An 18068-nucleotide genomic window follows, 5' to 3' on the forward strand; every position below is an offset into this window, starting at 1 on the left:
AATGCCAATGCACCATTGCCTGAATTGCACTAGCCCCCAGACCAACTGGGCTGAGGCTGTTGCTGCCGCCGTGATCCCAAGTGAGTGGGAACCAAATTCATGTGCTGGGAGCCCCAACCTCACCAGTCCCCATCTTAAAACTGTAACAAACTGGTATGTTGTGAGGGCACTCCCTTCAGTGTGAATAAAGAGGGGCCCATCCCTCTCTGGTCTTATTACCATGTATGCCCTCACAGCCCCCATCAAGTAGATCCTGGGCTTGCCACCGTCCTTTAGAGCTCTCCCTCTCACACACATACAATTTGAATTGCATATGCAGCATCCTAAGTATTTCAGTCAGCTGGCACTAAAATTATAGTAACTTCCAAGTTAGTGCTGAATTATAAAACAGAAACTAGTAAAAACAGAGTGCCACATAGCAGCTCCAAATAGAGAGTATAAGGTGGGTGCAAAACTGGTTGGAAAACCACTACCAGAGAGAGTAGTTATCAGTGGCTGAGTCATGCTGGAAGGGTATAACGAGTGGGGTCCTACAGGGATCAGTTCTGGGTCTGGTTCTGTTCAGTATCTTCATCATCAATGATTTAGATAATGGCATACAGAGTACACTTATCAAGTTTGTAGATAATACCAAGCTGGGAGGGGTTGCAAATGCTTTGGAGGATAGGATTAAAATTCAAAATGATCTGGACAAACTGGAGAAGTGGTCTGAGGTAAATAGGATGAAATTCAATAAGAACAAATGCAAAGTACTGCACTTAGGAAGAAACAAAATCAGTTGCACACTTACAAAATGGGAAATGACTGCCTAGGAAGGAGTACTGTGGAGAGAGATCTGGGGCGTAATAGTGGACCACAAGCTAAATATGAGTCAGTGTAATGCTGTTGCAAAAAAAGTAAAAAAACATTCTGGGATGTATTAGCAGGAGTGTTGTAAGTGATTCTTCCACTCTACTAAGGCCTCAGCTGGAGTATTGTGTCCAGTTCTGGGCACCACACTTCAGAAAGGATATGGACAAATTGGAGGGAGTCCCGGGACGAGCAGCAACAATGATTAAAGGTCTAGAAAACATGACCTATGAAGGAAGATTGAAAAAAAATTGGGGTTGTTTAATCTGGAAAAGAGAAGACTGAGGGGACATGAAAACAGTTTTCAAGTATGTAAAAAGACTAACAAGGAGGAGGAAGAAAAATTGTTTTTCTTAACCTCTGAGGATAGGACAAGAAGCAATGGGCTTAAATTGCAAGAAGGGAGGTTTAGGTTGGACAGTAGGAAAAACTTAACTATCAGGGTGGTTAAACACTGGAATAAATTGCCTAGGGAGGTTGTGGAATCTCCATCATTGGAGATTTAAGAGCAGATTAGACAAATACCTGTCAGGAATGGTCTAGATAAATCAGCCCTGCCATGAGTGCAGGGGACTGGACTAGATGACCTCTCGAGGTCCCCTTCAGTTCTATGATTCTATAGATCAGAGGGAAACATTTGGCACTACAAGCATGAATTCCAGATTTGAGTCTACAAAAACAATTCTATTGCAAATACATTTGTGAAAACCTTACTAGGAGGAGGGAGACATAAGGAACTGGAATGAAGATTAAATCAGAGTCTAAAGCCCATGCCAGCAGCCCAAGAATTGGCCAGGGAGGAAAAGTGAAACAGTTTACAAAGGAACAGGGCAAATAAGAGTGAACAAAAAACAGAAAATAGGGGACGACTTAGGACCTCATCACCTAAAATGAACATGCAAAGGCTTGTGGCACACAAGGGGATGAATAACTTTTTGGAGTACTGGTTCAAAGAATTTTACAGCGCTGTTCCAGTGAAGTGAAATTACCTTCCCTCATCCAATTTGGATTTCCCAGAACTCCAAGAGCCACATGGAACTATATCCCTAAAGTTAAATGCTTCTGGATTTTTCAGACACCAGGTGTCTGAGAAAAATCTTTGAATCAGCCCAACTTCTGTTGGTGAGAGACAAGCTTTAGAAATTGTCAGCTGTCAAAGAAAATACTTGACTAATGCTGTAAGATTACACCAAAGTGTTTAAATAGGGATCTCCTCAATACTTGTAATGTTCATTTAGACCAGTAGCTTCTTGAGAAGGTACAATAGCACATTTAAACAGGCAGCTATGAAATGAAGACTTCAGCTTCTCACCTCTACGTTTTCCTTTCCATATTCTTCAATGGCTCTCTCTTCAGGTAATCCACAACAGCCATACTCCAAAGGAGTAAACACTGTAGTTGGTACATTGACATAGTCACACTAAAATTAAAAGAATTCAGTTTTCTTTATATTTACATATTCATATGCCTATGTAGAGACATTTTAAAAAAAGTGAACAAGCTGCACCACCAAATCATTGTCATAGTAGCACAAGACCCAAGACTCTCAACCAGCACCTGCTAATCTCTTGAGGTAAATACCATGGTGAAAGTGAAGTTCATATTTTCCACAGAATATGATCTTACCTTTATAAAGCTACCCCCAAAAAGTCTGCGAGCTAGAAGCTTGCCTGCCTGAATTGCAACTGGGGTAAGTTCAAGTTTTCCATCCAAGATATCTCCAATAGCATAGACATGATGCACACTGGTTTGTTCCTCGTCATTTACAGGTATTTTTCCATTCCTTTTGGAAAAAAGCCCAACAAAGTGTAGATCAGTACTCTGACCTTACTTTCTCAATTCAGTTAAAGACCTATTCTGCTACACAGAGACACTAGAATACTTTCAGGCACTGCTCTAAGAAAAGAAAGTATTTATGCCAGCTCTAGTTAGAACATAAACTCCTTGGGCCACAGACTACTGCCTTTTCCCTCCCATACAATGCCAAACAGTCAGTACCTAAGGGGCCAGATTTTCACCTCTGCACACAAGTGTAAATATGAACACCACCACTGACATTGGACAGAAATCAGGATCTGTCCTTCTATTTGATTATTATATAGCTTGCTGAAGTAATAGACATCTCCCTCCTAAGCAAAAGTCTAATCTATCAGCACAGATGACAAGGGAAGTATTAAGAACTATTCAGTCAATGGGCACTGTTGCTTTGTTCATAATGCTAACTTAAATCTGGTTAAACCAGAAAAGTGAATTTAATGAGGTTCAATCAATCAGAAAAATGAAACATGAGTCAGCCTTACACAAGCAGGTTATTAAACTATTTTAGCATTTTAAGGGCCCTCTCTAAGAAATGCAAGTGTAAAGCCTCAGTTTAGTGGATGTATTCCTGCTAAATCTCTCATACACAGGCTAAGATTGTTAATCAGTAAATGCTGGTAAACCGTAATTCAACTGTACACACATATGGATGAAAAAATATTTCTATTGACAATTAGAAAAGTTTAGACAGGCAAAGTAAGAAAAGCTGCCTGAGAACTTAGTCTGATTTATGGATGTTTACTCAGTATATTTTAAACATGTGATGTTGACAACATCTTTTAACAGTTGTAACTTTTTGAATCTCAACTTGTCATTAAACGAACACCCCACTGTCTAACACCCTGTAATTTCCCACAACTGAAACATTAAAAAACGCTCAAAAACCATACACATTTTTATAATTTCGCCAGATAATATCATTCAAGTTTCCCAAGCTTACTCATAGGTCAGTGAAGCAAAAGCATTACAGACTACATCAGAGTAACTGAGGTAAAAGTAGTTGCTTGTAGTTTTATCATTTAAAAAAACCCAACACTTATATGTGCTTCAAAGTCCAGTTTTACAGGAGCCCACACACACACACACACACTAAAAATAGTGGTTTCTAGAAAAAGATAACACCTCATGCTCCCTTTCTTGGGACAAAAGCTATTGAAAATCTCCATGCTCAACTGACAAGTATCATAAGCAGGAATTTCAAAAATCAGTATCAATAGTTACTGGTAGGGTTAAGAAGCTGAGAGCAGTTCTGAAGTGAACATGCCAGACAAATTAAGATACTCACTTTTCATTGATTTTGACACCAATCTTATCTAAACCAATGTTTCTGGTACAGGCATCACGACCAATAGCCATCAAAACCTACAAAAAAAGTAACAAAACAAAAAAAGAAGCTATCAAGAACTCCTTTCTATCAATGTTATTCCAAGTATTCTGTTTCAATTTTTCAATGAAAACTAAGCAAGTGAACAACTGAAGCCACACTTCCTAAAGTTGCTTAAAATGTGTAGGTGTCAGTAGTTAGCAGCAAAAAGATTACCTTGATACTAGAATAATAGTCAGAACAGACAACTGGTAACATATGACACCATCTACAAAACAGTCAACCCCCTCGTAGCAGAGTTAAAGTTTCAGCAATTCTGTGGATAGAGTTGCAACAGGACAGAATATCAAAGTCTTGTTATTTTTCTATGGAACGTTGACAACGCTGGCAGGTTGCCAGAATTATTGAATTTCTTATTGTACCTCCCTTCCTTTGTTTCAAAATAGTACAAATGATTTAAGAGTTTTAATGATCATTAACATGCATTTTACTTTGATACAAATACATATTTGTGGGCATCATTTAGTGCCTGATAACAGGGATATATTTGTAGTACAAAATTGCTTACAGTATTATATTCTCCTTCAACAGTGTCTGGTCCCTCAGTAGACTGTGCTACCACTTTTAGTCTTCTAGGCATGCCTTCCTCCAACCTTTCAATCTGTAGGAAAGAATTAATAATCTTAGCCAAGTTACCTTAACCAGCAGAGCCTTATTACACAACATATACACTACACACCTTGCTGAATGTTCAGCAATAAAATGCTTTTAACATAAAAGCTTGGCCATACAGAATTTTCAGCTTATCTGCTATAGAGCTGAACTTTTTTTCTGGAAGACATTTTATCACAAGACACTTGCATTCTGGGTAATCCTTTCCTTTCAGGCTGGCTATTTAGCAAGAAAGAAGAGAAACAAGTGAAAGTACTTGCCCGAGTAGGTACAAATTTCCTGATGAATTTAACACCATGAGTTTCCATGTAGGCACCTGCTCTCTCTGCCATTTCTTGGTCAAAGCCTCGAAGAAGGATAGAGCGCACCATAACTGTGACATCCAAACCAATGCCAGCAAGAAATCCTGCACACTCCAGAGCCACATAAGAGGCACCCACAATTAGAGTTTTGCCAGGGCAGTAAGGCAGGGAGAAGAGGTCATCGCTGAAAAGCAACGCAGAAAACACCATTTTACAATTCAGCTGTGTTTCAATTTGCATGTGCAAAAGTAGACAGAAGGGAAGTCTTATTAACCGAGACTAACATCTCATCTCACCTAGTAATGCAGTATTCTTTATCTCCAGGGATACCCAAATATCGGGGCCTTTCCCCTGTTGCTAGGACAAATGTCTGTGCTGTGTGAAAAGTTTCCTGTCCTTTCCTGGTGGTTGCCTGGAGATACACAGGAAAACAAAAACAAACCAAAAAACAAAAACAAACACAAAAAAACAGAATTACAGAACTATTGTATTCTTAGATGCCAGGAATAACTTGTGAGTCACAAGGCCTACTGCCAACAATAAAAGCCTCAACTTTATCAAGCAGCTGATAAATGCAATAGGATTTAGAAAGGAGTCTTGATAACAGATGGAGCCAAGTGAAAAGCCATTATACTGTAGAGATACTCTTAAGAAATCCTTTTACTGAACTATATGGTAACATCCATTGTTAATGGGTTTACATTGGGAAAATACACTAGACTACACTCCCCACACTAGCTGCATTGAACAACAGTGATCAGCTGACTTGGGCAGGGCTCAGAAGGTTTAAGCTAATAACTTAGACTGAAAGTTTCTTAAAGAACTTGAAATAAGAGTTCGATGTTGATGCTAGCAGCAAAACAGATGGTTATCCAAGTAATTTTGAGGCTTGTGTAGGAGTAGACTAGAAAAGTGCTTTAAGACAGGCTGATACCGCAGTTGAGAAGAAAACAAAGGATGGTTTAAGTTTCCCTCAACTTCAAAGACAGTCAGTCTTTGGGACTTCATATTGCTAAATGCCTCTTTTTGAAAGGGGTTTGAGAAACTACAAGTCAAACCTGGGCGAAAAGGAAGGTCAGATTTGTCCTCTTGCATGTAGCAGCTTAAAAAAAGTCTGCTCTACTTTCCTGTATTGATGGCCCAGCTCAGTACCAAACTTATATTAAATGAACAGCTGCAAATTGAATTTCTTCTATAACATTGGTAAAAAATAAGCCAACTAGTTTTACTCCTCATTCAGTGTAACCTGGATTTAAATTGTGTGACTAAATCAAACTAACTACATCAGGGTCAAGCAGCTGTATCCAGTGAACCTACATGATGTAAAATTTTATTCATTGCTGCATCCCTAACCTGGGTAAACCCTGGTCCAATCTGATAGTCAGCTATAATACCCGCTGTGCAGTACAAATTAAGTATATACTTGTCTTGTGGCTTCATTCCTATGCCAATACACAGAATACTATTCCAACTCCATAATATCATGGAAGGGATCTGAACTTGAGGAACAAGCAAGGTTTTGGATATGGCTCTTTATGTTTCTGATCGGTAGGCCATTTGTGTGTTTTCTAAAATTAACACTCCTCTTCCAAACTAATTTTAATGTTTTCTTGGCTCAGTATGCAGTATTATTCATAGTTACTCACTGAGATTAAGATCCAATTTTCAGTGACGTTATGAGGCAAGAGGCAAGTTACAAGAAGAAAGTAAGTTTTAACTTGAATCAACTATCCAGGGATTTTGAATAAAAGATACAGTAAACTCCTGATTCTTACATGCTATAGATTTAAGTTAACACCAATTATCTATAAACATTAAGGCAATTTAAGAGTTATGTTTCATAGCTTTTCATTTAAAATTTTGGAATCAAGTCACACAGTTGTTACATACTCAAGCTCTACCTCTCTACTTATGCAAGATTCTCTATTTGCAGATCCCCACATTACTTCTACATAACTGGTATTAGTATGCAAGTATTATGACAGTGGTTACTGGAGTATAAATCTACTTAAATCAGTAAATTATTCCTCTAATTTTAATTCTTTAAGTGAGATAAGTAAAGTATCATACAATAACTCCTCACTTAAAGTCATCCCGGTTAATGTTGTTTTGTTGCTGATCAATTAGGGAACATGCTCATTTAAAGTTGTGCAATGCTCCACTATTCTGTTGTTTGTCTGCCTGCTTTCTCCACAACTGGTGGCCTCCCTACGCTCTTCCCCCCTCCCCCCACCAACGCCTCCCACCCCCCGGCAGACCCCACGGATCAGCACCTTCCCCCTCCTGCCAGGGGCAATCAGCTGGCTTGCAGCATTTTGGGGGGGGGGGGAAGAGAAGGAGAGAGGGCTCAGCGCACAAGCTCCCCCCTCCCTCCTGAACACGCAAACCAGCTGATTACCCTGGGGGGGAGGGGAGGAAGTCCTCGCTCCTCCCTCCTAAACACAGCAAGCCAGCTGATTGATTGCCCTGGGAAGAAGGACCGTAGCCTGCCTGCGAAGTAAAGGGGGAAGAGGTGGGGGAAGCGGGGAGGGAGAGAGAGAAGAGGCGGGTCAAGTGTGGGGGCTTGGAGGAAGGGGTGGAGCGGGTGGGCTGAGGGTTGAGCCCCCAGCCCCTGGTGCTTGCAGAGTAGGGGAAGCTGCCGCCACTGCTGTGCAATGTGCTTCTCCTAGCCTACAGTATCTTCAGCGTCCTTGTCTGCCTCATCTCCAGTGCCAGTGGGCTGTGCCTGTGTAGAGTAAGACATGGGCACCTCCCAACTATAGTACTGTACTGCTGTAAACGCACAGCGCATGCAACTACTCCCCCTGCCAGTGATTCACTGTTGCTTTAAGGCCCAACGGCCCGGCTTGGGAATAGGGCTCTACACCAAGTGCTTGCGAGGCCACCAGCTGCCTGCAAAGCCGCTGCGGGTGGTGCACAGCAGAGGCCCTGCCTTACTACACAATAAATAATGTTTTATCTGCTCCCTCCTCTTTGCTGGAGGGAGGTAAGAACACAGGGGGCAGCAGCCTGCCCAAAGCAAGTTACAGGAATAGCATTCCAGCGCCTGCTTCGCTGTAGCAAGGGGGAGAAGTGGCGTAGAGATGCACAGAACCTGGCCCTGCTTCCATGAAAGCATGTGAAATACACAGGAGCTTTGCCATTCACTTTAATGCCAGCTGCATGTCTCTACCCCTGCATGCACACAGCAGAGAGGGGCACAGCCCTGCAGCAAGTGTTAATTTTCCTCCTCTTACTACATTGGCTGCAATGCTGCCCGGATCCTGAGTGCATGGTTACTAGGGGAGATACAGCAGGGCCATTTTTCCAGGGCACCCTGGAAGAGAGGCCTTTGGTCCTCCAGCAGGGCTCCTGTGAAAGTAAGAGCCTCCATAACTAGTCCTAGCCTAAACCCACAGGGCTTCCAGAAGGGGAGCAAAATTACCATGGAGAAATGACACGGTTTTCCAAATTCTCTCTTGCAATAGTTGCCTGATGTTGCATGACCCCGGCCACTCCAGGCTGAAGGGAGTGAGGAGTAGCACATGTTCCTCCGGACGTGCGTGCATGCATCACGAGTCAAAAACGTCCAGCAAGTGATAGTGGAGTGCCTAGCAGTACCAGTAGCACCAAGAAAACTATGAAAACCCTTAGTTTAAAATTGTTTAAAAAACTTATAGCTGTATTAAATTGCTTGTTTAAAATGTATATAATGCCTTTTGTCTGTCAATTTTTTTTCCCCACTGCAACTTAACATCTTCCCCTCTGGCACATTTACATTAATTCTTATGGGGAAATTGGATTCGCTTAACATAGTTTCACTTAAAGTCACATTTTTCAGGAATATAACTACAACGTTAAGTGAGGAGTTACTGTATTAAGCTGAAACCTTTTACATACTAGGTTTCAACTAAAGAGTAGTTTTAGGACATATGGGGAGTGATTCTTAACAGGTCAGAGAAAATAAGCCAAAGCTAAACATGCAGCAGCTACCTTTATTTTGTGTGGTTCGATAAATTCTGCATAGGCATTGAGGTATGTCACAGTCTTCTCTCTCAAGGACACCCTGTAACCCCAATTTAAAGAGCCTATGTAGTTCTGAATTGCTTCTACCATGGTCTCCCAGTTGTGTTTAACTAAAAATAGAAACAAAAAGCTTTACAGTTAAAAAGAAACAAGTATAAACACACTAACTTCATGAACGTCAGAGGCTTACAGTAAATTGTAAAAATAGTTGCTAATTAGTCATAACTCAAATTATGGCAATACTATAGGTTAAGCAATGCCTCACTAAATTAGCAAGCCCAAGTAGAATACACATACACATTTCATGTAATAAGTAACATATTAAAGTTTTTCTAGGGATACTTCATATCCATCAGACATAAAAAATGGCTTCTCTCTTAGCACTACTGGCAAAGTTATCTGGGTTTATGAAACCCAACTACAAGTAACCCAACAAGCTAGGTTATGCAAGTTATGGTGGAATCAAGCCTCAAAACAGGTTTAAGCGTCTTCATAAAGAGATCTTGGGGGAGAGGGAGGGAAAAGTTGTTCAAGTGGCAAACTGAATTCTATTTAGTCACTTCAATACTAAAAGAATTCTTATTTAAGCTCAAACAAGAGTTCTGATTTGCATCCTCCCCCACCAGTGTTCAGTGTTATTGACCTTGCTCATCATACTCCCAGCCAAATTTCCTTGAATCTTGAAGTGCCTGTCCCAGAAGTGCAGCTTGATGCATGAGTTTCTTAGGAATACAACCTACATTTACACACGTGCCACCAAGTCCTGTGATGGAAAGAAAGAAAGTTTATTTAATGTTCTTACCAGCATTAACTTTAGATGTGCACTTCTGTCTTTTATGACATGCTCTATGTACTCCACTGTCTAGCCATCCATTAGTATTACTTTCTGTACACATGCAAGCAATGGATGGAGAACTTCCTTTACAACTACATACCTTCCAATGCAGTATGTAATTGGACAAGGTTGACAAAGTAACATTTTTTACTTAAGCAATAACATTTTAACTCCAATACCAAGCAGGTTACATAAGTAAAGCTTTAAGCATAGGCCCAACACATTCACATATATAAAGTAGTTTTGGATTAATTCACTGCCACTTATTCTGTAGTCAGATAAAACAGAATGACACTTTCATGATACCTAAGAAGTGCAAGAGACCACAGTCTGCAGTGTTAACCATGCCTATTCTATGGAGTCAGAGACAGAGCTAAATTTCAAAAAAGAAATGAAGGGCAAACATTCCTCTTATGAGTGACTGTAAGAAATTCAACATGTGCTTTCTTCAGAACAAAAGAAGAATACTTCTCTACACAGAGTTTACTTATGGAAAGGACCACCACTAATCTGTTCTATAGGAGCCAGGATCAAAAAAATGTGAAAAACAGCAAAAAGCAAGGTCAAGGGAAAGTGAGGAATTCTGGAGACCACAGGAAAAGCATCCACTTCGAGGTGCTTGTAACACCTACTGTAGAAGTATGGTCCCCTCGGGCCTATGAAATACTGAATGTATCACAGTGCTAAGCACTTCAGCTAAAATGGTAAGAGATGATACTGTAATTCAGCCACTCAAGTGTAAAGCCAATTCAAACTAACACTTTCATCTAAGGAGCTCAAAATGTGCTTTACAGATATCAGCTTCCCTATAAGTGATTAAAATGTTTAAGATTTAAAAAGGGAAGGTTACGTAGCAAAGAATTTAGTGAGAACGTGAAATCCAAGAGTTGTTAATAAGAAATTGAAGTAAATAGTGAAATGCAGGCTGGATAGAAAAATCCATCTCGAACAGGCAGGTTGAGTGAGGTTTATTTCCTCCATCATTTACGTTGTAGAATCACAGCCTCATGTCCATACAACTACCATACTACACGAATGCAAAACCTTGAAACTAAATAATTTAAGCAATGCTTGACATCAGCATTTTAATCTATGCATATATATTGTGATTTGAGGCTAGGACTGCTTACCCCATGAAGTACCCGAAGGTGTTGGTACAACATAATCTAGCACCATGACCTTTTTTCCTAAGGCAGCAGCTTCCTGTATTAAAAAAGAAGTCAGATATGAACTTCTCCATTGCTTTTTGATGCTAAAAGCTTTCCTTGATCATTTAAGCAGGTCCTCCAATGTGCTTGTCTGATGGAAGGCAATTCTGATGACAGTCGTAGTACCACTTACCCTTCTCTCCGTAATGCCATCAGTGCTTGTGATAAGTGTGGGAATTTTGGTAATACTTTTACGATGTTCTTGTGCACCTCAGTTCCCCTGTGCTTTGTACTACTATGCAAAGGAAAAGGGACTCTGTGTCAGACTCATGTGGCTGCCTGGTAAGAGACCAGAATAATTAATGAACTGAATAGAGCCTATGCATGTGAATGGAGGATCTGGAAGAAACTGAAAACCTCAATGGCTGGGACACACACACCTAGCAATCTACAGCCAAGAGGAGATTCCCTGCCACCTCTCTGCAGGTAAGCACAGCAAAGGCCCTAAGCTGAAGAATGTGTGAAGGTGTCAAATGTCTGACAGAGCTGGATACACGGACACAGGAGGAACCTGGAGACCAACAGTATGTCTATACTACAGTTTATGTCAGGATAACTTAGGTCACTTAGGGGTATGACTAAACCATCCTCTTGAGCAACATAAATTACAGCAACATAAGCACTCGTATGCACAGCACTATGTTGGTGGTAGAGCCATAGCTTCTACCATTCATGGAGGTGGTTTTATTATGCCGATGGGAAAGCTCTCTCCTGTCAGCATAGAGAGTCTTCACCAGATGCACTGCAGCAGCACAGCTGCACCGGCACAGCTGTGTCACTGTACATTTAGACATGCCCTAAGAACAAAAGGGGACAGAGGGCCAAGATAATGTCAGGGCAACAGGACCTGGCAGAACCCTAGCTCCTACCAACAGGAATCATATCCTAAGCCTGCATCTCACACTAACCTAAAGACTTTTTAGATTCTGTATTCCAGGTTATTAAAATTGGTATCTTGTTTTAAAAAGGCTTCTTACTGTTTTTGCAGATATTTTATGCTCTGAAGGGGTAGGAACACGTCTCCCATAGGAATCTGGCTTGGCTGGACTTATTGAAGGGAACCACAAATAACTGGGCCTACAGGTACCAGCTTCGGAATCATGGAGGCTGTGGGCCTTTCCCTGTGGAATTATGTGGAGCCTTTGGGTCTGGCACACTGAAGGGCTACTTCGAAGAGACTGGTTACAGGCTGGGGCATAGACCAGACCCTGAGAATCTATGACAGCACTTAACTCAATCAGAAGCTGCAGAGGAGCAGAGCAGCCGGATTTTCACTTCCAACCATCTGAAGATATGTATCACACCTGGAGAAGAAATATCTAGAAGCAACCCTATACAACAGCCTGCACTGTCAACAGTAATTATCTAAAGAGAATGTTATGCATATGTGTTTGTCATCCCCCTGTCCTCCACTGCCCAGCCAAAAGTACTATCAATACTTTGAACCTTCAACCCTTCTAAACAAGCTACCAGAAACAAAGGCTGCTGTTTCCTTAAGTTCCTTACTTGTCCAGGAAGAAGTTGACAAAGTTGAAAGACTGAAGCAAAAAGTGACTATCCTATGGGAAAGAATCTGGCCCAAAGTTCTGAACTATGAGCTCCTGAAGGAGTGCATGTTACACTACAGTTACATCAGTGTTCAGCCCATTAAATTTCAAATGAATGGAAAGACTCATTGAAATGTAGACTATATTGCATTAGAATGACAGGTGCACAGAGCAACAGAGTTTCAGGAGACATCTTACATGTACAGTTGATATATAGGCAAAATTCAGTGTACAAGTGCAAACTCAAGTGCATACCTTGGAACATGCAAGTCCACCAGAGCCACCACCAACAACAATAAGATCGTAATCATAAACTTCTGCATCATCTATGCAATTCCCTAGCACATTCTGCAATGAGCCACTCTGGGAAGCCTGTAACAAACATATGGGTTACTCACACAGCTATATGTTCAAGTGTGAATTACACAGCTTTTTCATGACCTAGGTCATAGTGTCTGATGCTTCTACCCTAATTTTGGATTACTTATTAAAGAGGATCATTAGCACGCAGTTTTTCAAATCTGAGGGCTAGAAAGGGAGTTCTCACATGATACTTAAAGCTCACAATTATAGAACCTGTCACAGGACTGTGTTCTCATTTTCTGCTTCTAAAGTTATATTTAAGTCACACAGCAAAAGCTACATACCAAAAAACCAAGTCAAGAAATCACTGATGACCCATTGCTCACTCCATTTGTAATTCTACTTATTGTATAGAACATCAAGCAGGCAGGAATTTAAAAAGGTTGTAGCAGGATGGAACAACTGTCTCTCCTTTTAATACTGATTTTTTTAATTTCGTTTCCTTCTTGACATTATGGGACTGCAATAAGTATGCATTAAGTTAGTTCACTAGCATATTTTGAAACCAGTGGTTGCAAAAGAGGTATCAAGTGACTAGACTGTATTTAAAAATGGAGATAAGTTACTTAGTCAATTCATTTCTAGTCACAGCTAATTTCAAACTCAAGAAAAGCAAGATTACCTGAAAAGTTTTATCATATCCACCTATGTGTGTTCCATTCACAAACACATTGGGCACAGCCCTCTGGCTAGTCACTTCTACTAACACTTGCTGAATATTGGGTCCATCATCTAAGAATTAAAAAAAAAAAAACAACACACACACAAAAAAACATACACCACTATGAGAGAGTTTGAAACAATCCTCACTGAAAGTGCACTTAAATGTATGTTTTTTTTTTAAAAACTAGAACTGAAAAAACACATCACAAGGCCTCCATAAAATCAACGTATTTGTTTCAGACATGGCAAGTTTGTAGACACATTCCTCAAAAGCACAAGCTTTGAAACAAAAGAAGATTTTTCAAAGATTGTACCTCCCCACAAGAGTATGTGTCTTGATAGATGGAATGAATTGAAGCTTCACAAACCTAAATGCGAGATGGTTTCCAGGTGGTGTTTAAGTCAGAGTTTAGAAGTAAGCCATACATTGCTCGAGACCTGGTTATTTGAGAGAGACTACCTCCCTGCCTATGTATATTGCCACAGTCAATATCAGTGGAGGCATTTGAGCTAACACACACACACACCCTGCTGGCAGGGTGTTCTTCATTAGGCCCCCTGGGCTTTGGAATTTGTTCACCCCTTTGTTGGAAATAGCCAGAATCCATAGACCTTCTGGGCACGGTACTACACTAATTTCATAGGGTCTTTTGGAGACTAGATATGTTACTTCAGATTAGTTTTTAGGGAAGGCAGAGTATTTTCTTTTGAAGCTTCAATTACTGCTGGTTTTGACAACAGTTGTCCTTTTAAACAACTGTCAACATGGAACGTGCTCTGGATAGGCACCTTCTTGGTGGCTTTATGAAATCTAATATAGTCCAGCCAGTACAGGAAGTGTGTGCAATTAATTGTGGGAATATACAATGCACTTTAGTGTTATTTATTCCCAGAGACAGTGCCAATAATCTCAGGAGCTGCAAATGAAGTACAGCCTTAATTATTAAAGAGCCTTAACACACAATCACCATCCCAAAACGTAAGATGGACTCAGCAAATCCATATGTATATTACAGTTCCCTTTGTCAGACTAGGATCCATTTACTGTGCGGGTACCTCTCTAGTTTGGAGAGAATGCTAAACCAAAAAGGGAAACTTCAGTGAGAGTCAGTCAGTACATTTAAAAACTATTCAACACAATGTTATTTTTGGACGTTTTATGAAGTATTAAATTGGTAAACAGTATAAATAGCGAAGTTTTAAAATCAAAATATATGACCACTGAAGTTTCTAAATATATTCAGAATCTTTACAACCAATCAGCCATCTTTACAGCCAATTAATGCCCAGTAAACCCCTTAACTGTTTTTTCAAGAACAAAAGTAATTTTAACGTAAGACCGTATTGTAACCTCAAAACTCCTGGCTTTAATAAAAGTTGGCACTGGCTACAGCCTAAGCAATGAAATTTAGTGTGTCCCCTCCCCACCCCCAACTTCCAATGACTAGGCAAATTTCTTCACAAAGGTCGCTTCTAAGTCAAGTAAAACATTAACAGTTATCCGGGAACACAAAAAAAGTAACTTAGTTTCCCTGCAAGACAGAACAGTGGGTAATTTCCTGACACAGCCATCAAACTTCTATTTGATTAAATAAATCAAGATTTTTAAAAAAAAGTGCCTTGTGATATAAGAATTTAGCATGCATTTTAAATGCTATTGTAACTTTGCACCAAACGAGGCATCATTCAAGAGAGAATTAGTGTCTCTGATCAGTACAAGAAAGTTTATAGGAAAAGAGTGGCTTAAGTCAGATGAAATATATATCTATGCATCTCAACACGAGCTGTCATTTTTACTTACCAGTTAAATCAAGTTCCAAAGCATAGAAGTCTACTCCCATAGAATGAAAAAGTTCTTTCACCTGTAACAAACCAGAATAGTTTCATTTGATATCTACTATCGTGAACACAAGGGCACTGCATTTTCACAAGTCAAAGATCTGATATTTCGATGTAGTTTAGGACCAAGATCTGCTATTGAGCATTAGTACATTAGATACAACTGTTTTAAGACACTGAGTTATGCAGATACTAAGTCATTACTTCCAAGTTAATTTTCAGAAGCAGCCCCTTTGCTATCTCATGTGATTTCACCACCACAGGTGGTACATTCACACTACAAACGATAGTGTGACTAATGCAAGTAGGCATGTCTGTCCTAGCTTTATTCTAGCTATTGTGGTTAACAATAGCAGCAAAGCCATGGAAGCCTGTACTTCACCACCTGTTAGCAATCCAAGTACATACTCAGGGTCCTTGGCAAGCTTCCTGAGATGGTTCACCTACAATGAACTTATGGCTGCACTAGCTGGATTAAAGCAATACCTGTGCTACAATCACATGTTCATTTTCGGTGTAGAAGTATGTTTAAGTAATCAACAGGATTCAGACTTTGGTATCCAACCCCATGCTTCTTCTGAAGGAGATGGGAGAACTTTGTCTACCAAAAAAAACCTTAGTAGCAGATTGTCTTTTTAACCCCTTATATCGTGTCAGAAGTAACCAGACCAAGACATCTTGAGGTAGCTGCTTTGAAGTAGATGTAGAGGATAGAAAACCAAAGGGTCATTTGGTAAACAGATATACACATATGGCCAAAGAGTCTTTGGGGATGGGAAAGTTTTGTGAGGAAGCTATTAAGTAGCAAAATTAGGTTGAAATCTAGAAGTTGTACTTTCACCATTAACTGCACAGAAAATTACTAGATCCCTGGCTGACAACCCACACCAGGATTAGGAACACAAATTGCCATCTCTCTCAATCTTCAGACTTGGAAATGAACAGTGACCCTCAAAATGACGGACATCAATTTTTTTTAAAAAAGCATGCAAAAAAAATAAACGGAAGATTCCTGTTTTTGACCTATAAAATCCTACATGGCTAGGTAGCTGCATTATTGAGAGACTGAAACAATGACCGTATGGAACAAAGGAGAGGCAATTTTTTTTAAAAAAAAATAGGCATCAGGTTTAATACAAACAAGAAGTACTTTTGCCACACAGTGGCAAGTTAAACTGTGGAACTCATTGCCACGGGATGTTGATGGCCAAAAGTATAACTGGGCTCACTCAATAACTATATAAAGGATAGGTCCATCAATGGCTATTAGCCAAGATGATCAGGGATGCAACCCCATACCCGCGGCAACCCTAAACTTCTGACTGCCGGGAAGGGAAGATGGGGAGAGGCAATTAGGGATTTAAGAAAGAGTGCTGATCGCAGATTTCTCTATGAGGGGCTCTCAATTTTGTTATGTTGGTTCCAAAGGAGCATGAGTATTTGGGCACTCTGAAAGGGCTGTTTATGTATACTTTTAGAAAAGCGGAGCTTGATGGGACTAATATTTATGGAGTAGGGGTCTTTAGTCTTTTGGGTGATGCCAGTGAATTATAACTGCTTAGCTGCTGTTTTACTTTAAATTTGTATTAAAGCAGCCTACAGGAGACAGACACCTTTTTCATGAAATAAATACAGTAGAACCTCAGTTACGAACACCTCAGGAATGGAGGTTGTTCATAACTCTGAAATGTTTGTAACTTTGAAAAAAATGTTATGGCTATTCTTTCAAAGTTTAGAACTGAACATTGACTCAATACAGCCTTGAAACTTTACTATGCAGAAGAAAAATACTGCTTTCCTTTAAAAAAAGGAAAAGTAGTTTACGTTTAACACAGTACTGTACTTGCTTTTTTTTGGGTCTCTGCTGCTGCCTGATTGGGTACTTCCAGTTCCAAATGAGGTGTGAGGTTGACTGAATTTGTTACTCTGAGGTTCTACTGTAGAACAAACAGTTCAAGTGTGGCAGCGGCAAAAGACACCACTGAACTGCTCTACTGCTAAAGTATAGCAAGAACAAGAGAACAGAAGAGTTTTCAAATAGTTACACTCGAGAAGGGAAGGTACGTTTGTCCTTTAACATTTTAAATTTTAATTTTAAGACTTTTTAACTTTGCCATCTTTATTCTCAGCCATAGGGTACTTTTCCTACAAGATCTAACTAAACTGTACAGAAGGAAGACATTTGCAGTCTGTATATTGATTTGTAGTATACAAATATGCATCACACTTGAATTCAACTAATGCATTTGTACACAGACAAGAAATTCCTTACAATTCTTACACAGGAAACAAACAGTTAGGGGACAAACATTACTAGTGAGTTACTTAACACTAAGTTTCATACGGAAAATAACTTGGAACAAAGGCACTATAGTATGACAATGCACTTTTTAAAACTTTTCCTGGCAGCATTTGCTCTCATTACTTCAACCTGTTTAGCTACTTTAAACTCCACAAGGTGGAGTTAGCTAATAAGCAGTGTCCTGGGTCTGCTGTTTCATAAGTCAATTAGCATTATGTAACAATCTAAATTGAGCTGACCTGACATGTCATTATGCATTTGTATAGATGCATAATATACTAGCTGAGGGCATATCATAATCAGCAGTCATGTGAAGTTGTGGTTATTCTGTGTATCAAGTT

At 39.9% G+C, this 18068-nt stretch overlaps 1 protein-coding gene across 2 annotated transcripts in view; it reads right to left on the bottom strand.

Moving 5' to 3' along the window:
- The window catches only part of TXNRD3 (thioredoxin reductase 3), a 33974-nt gene that overhangs the window by 11526 nt on the left and 4380 nt on the right, over window positions 1-18068 (bottom strand). For both annotated transcript variants that reach the window (XM_073351344.1, XM_073351342.1), the window contains exons 2-13: window positions 15388-15448; window positions 13546-13655; window positions 12816-12932; window positions 10936-11008; window positions 9614-9733; window positions 8938-9080; window positions 5262-5377; window positions 4924-5149; window positions 4560-4652; window positions 3953-4029; window positions 2476-2632; window positions 2162-2269 (exon numbers count right to left, since the gene is read on the bottom strand). In XM_073351344.1, the coding sequence (XP_073207445.1) occupies window positions 2162-2269; window positions 2476-2632; window positions 3953-4029; window positions 4560-4652; window positions 4924-5149; window positions 5262-5377; window positions 8938-9080; window positions 9614-9733; window positions 10936-11008; window positions 12816-12932; window positions 13546-13655; window positions 15388-15448 (1401 nt within the window). The remainder of the gene's footprint in view (window positions 1-2161; window positions 2270-2475; window positions 2633-3952; window positions 4030-4559; window positions 4653-4923; window positions 5150-5261; window positions 5378-8937; window positions 9081-9613; window positions 9734-10935; window positions 11009-12815; window positions 12933-13545; window positions 13656-15387; window positions 15449-18068) is intronic.

The sequence above is a fragment of the Lepidochelys kempii genome, chromosome 7, assembly GCF_965140265.1.
Source record: "Lepidochelys kempii isolate rLepKem1 chromosome 7, rLepKem1.hap2, whole genome shotgun sequence".
NCBI classification, from domain to species: Eukaryota; Metazoa; Chordata; order Testudines; family Cheloniidae; genus Lepidochelys; species Lepidochelys kempii.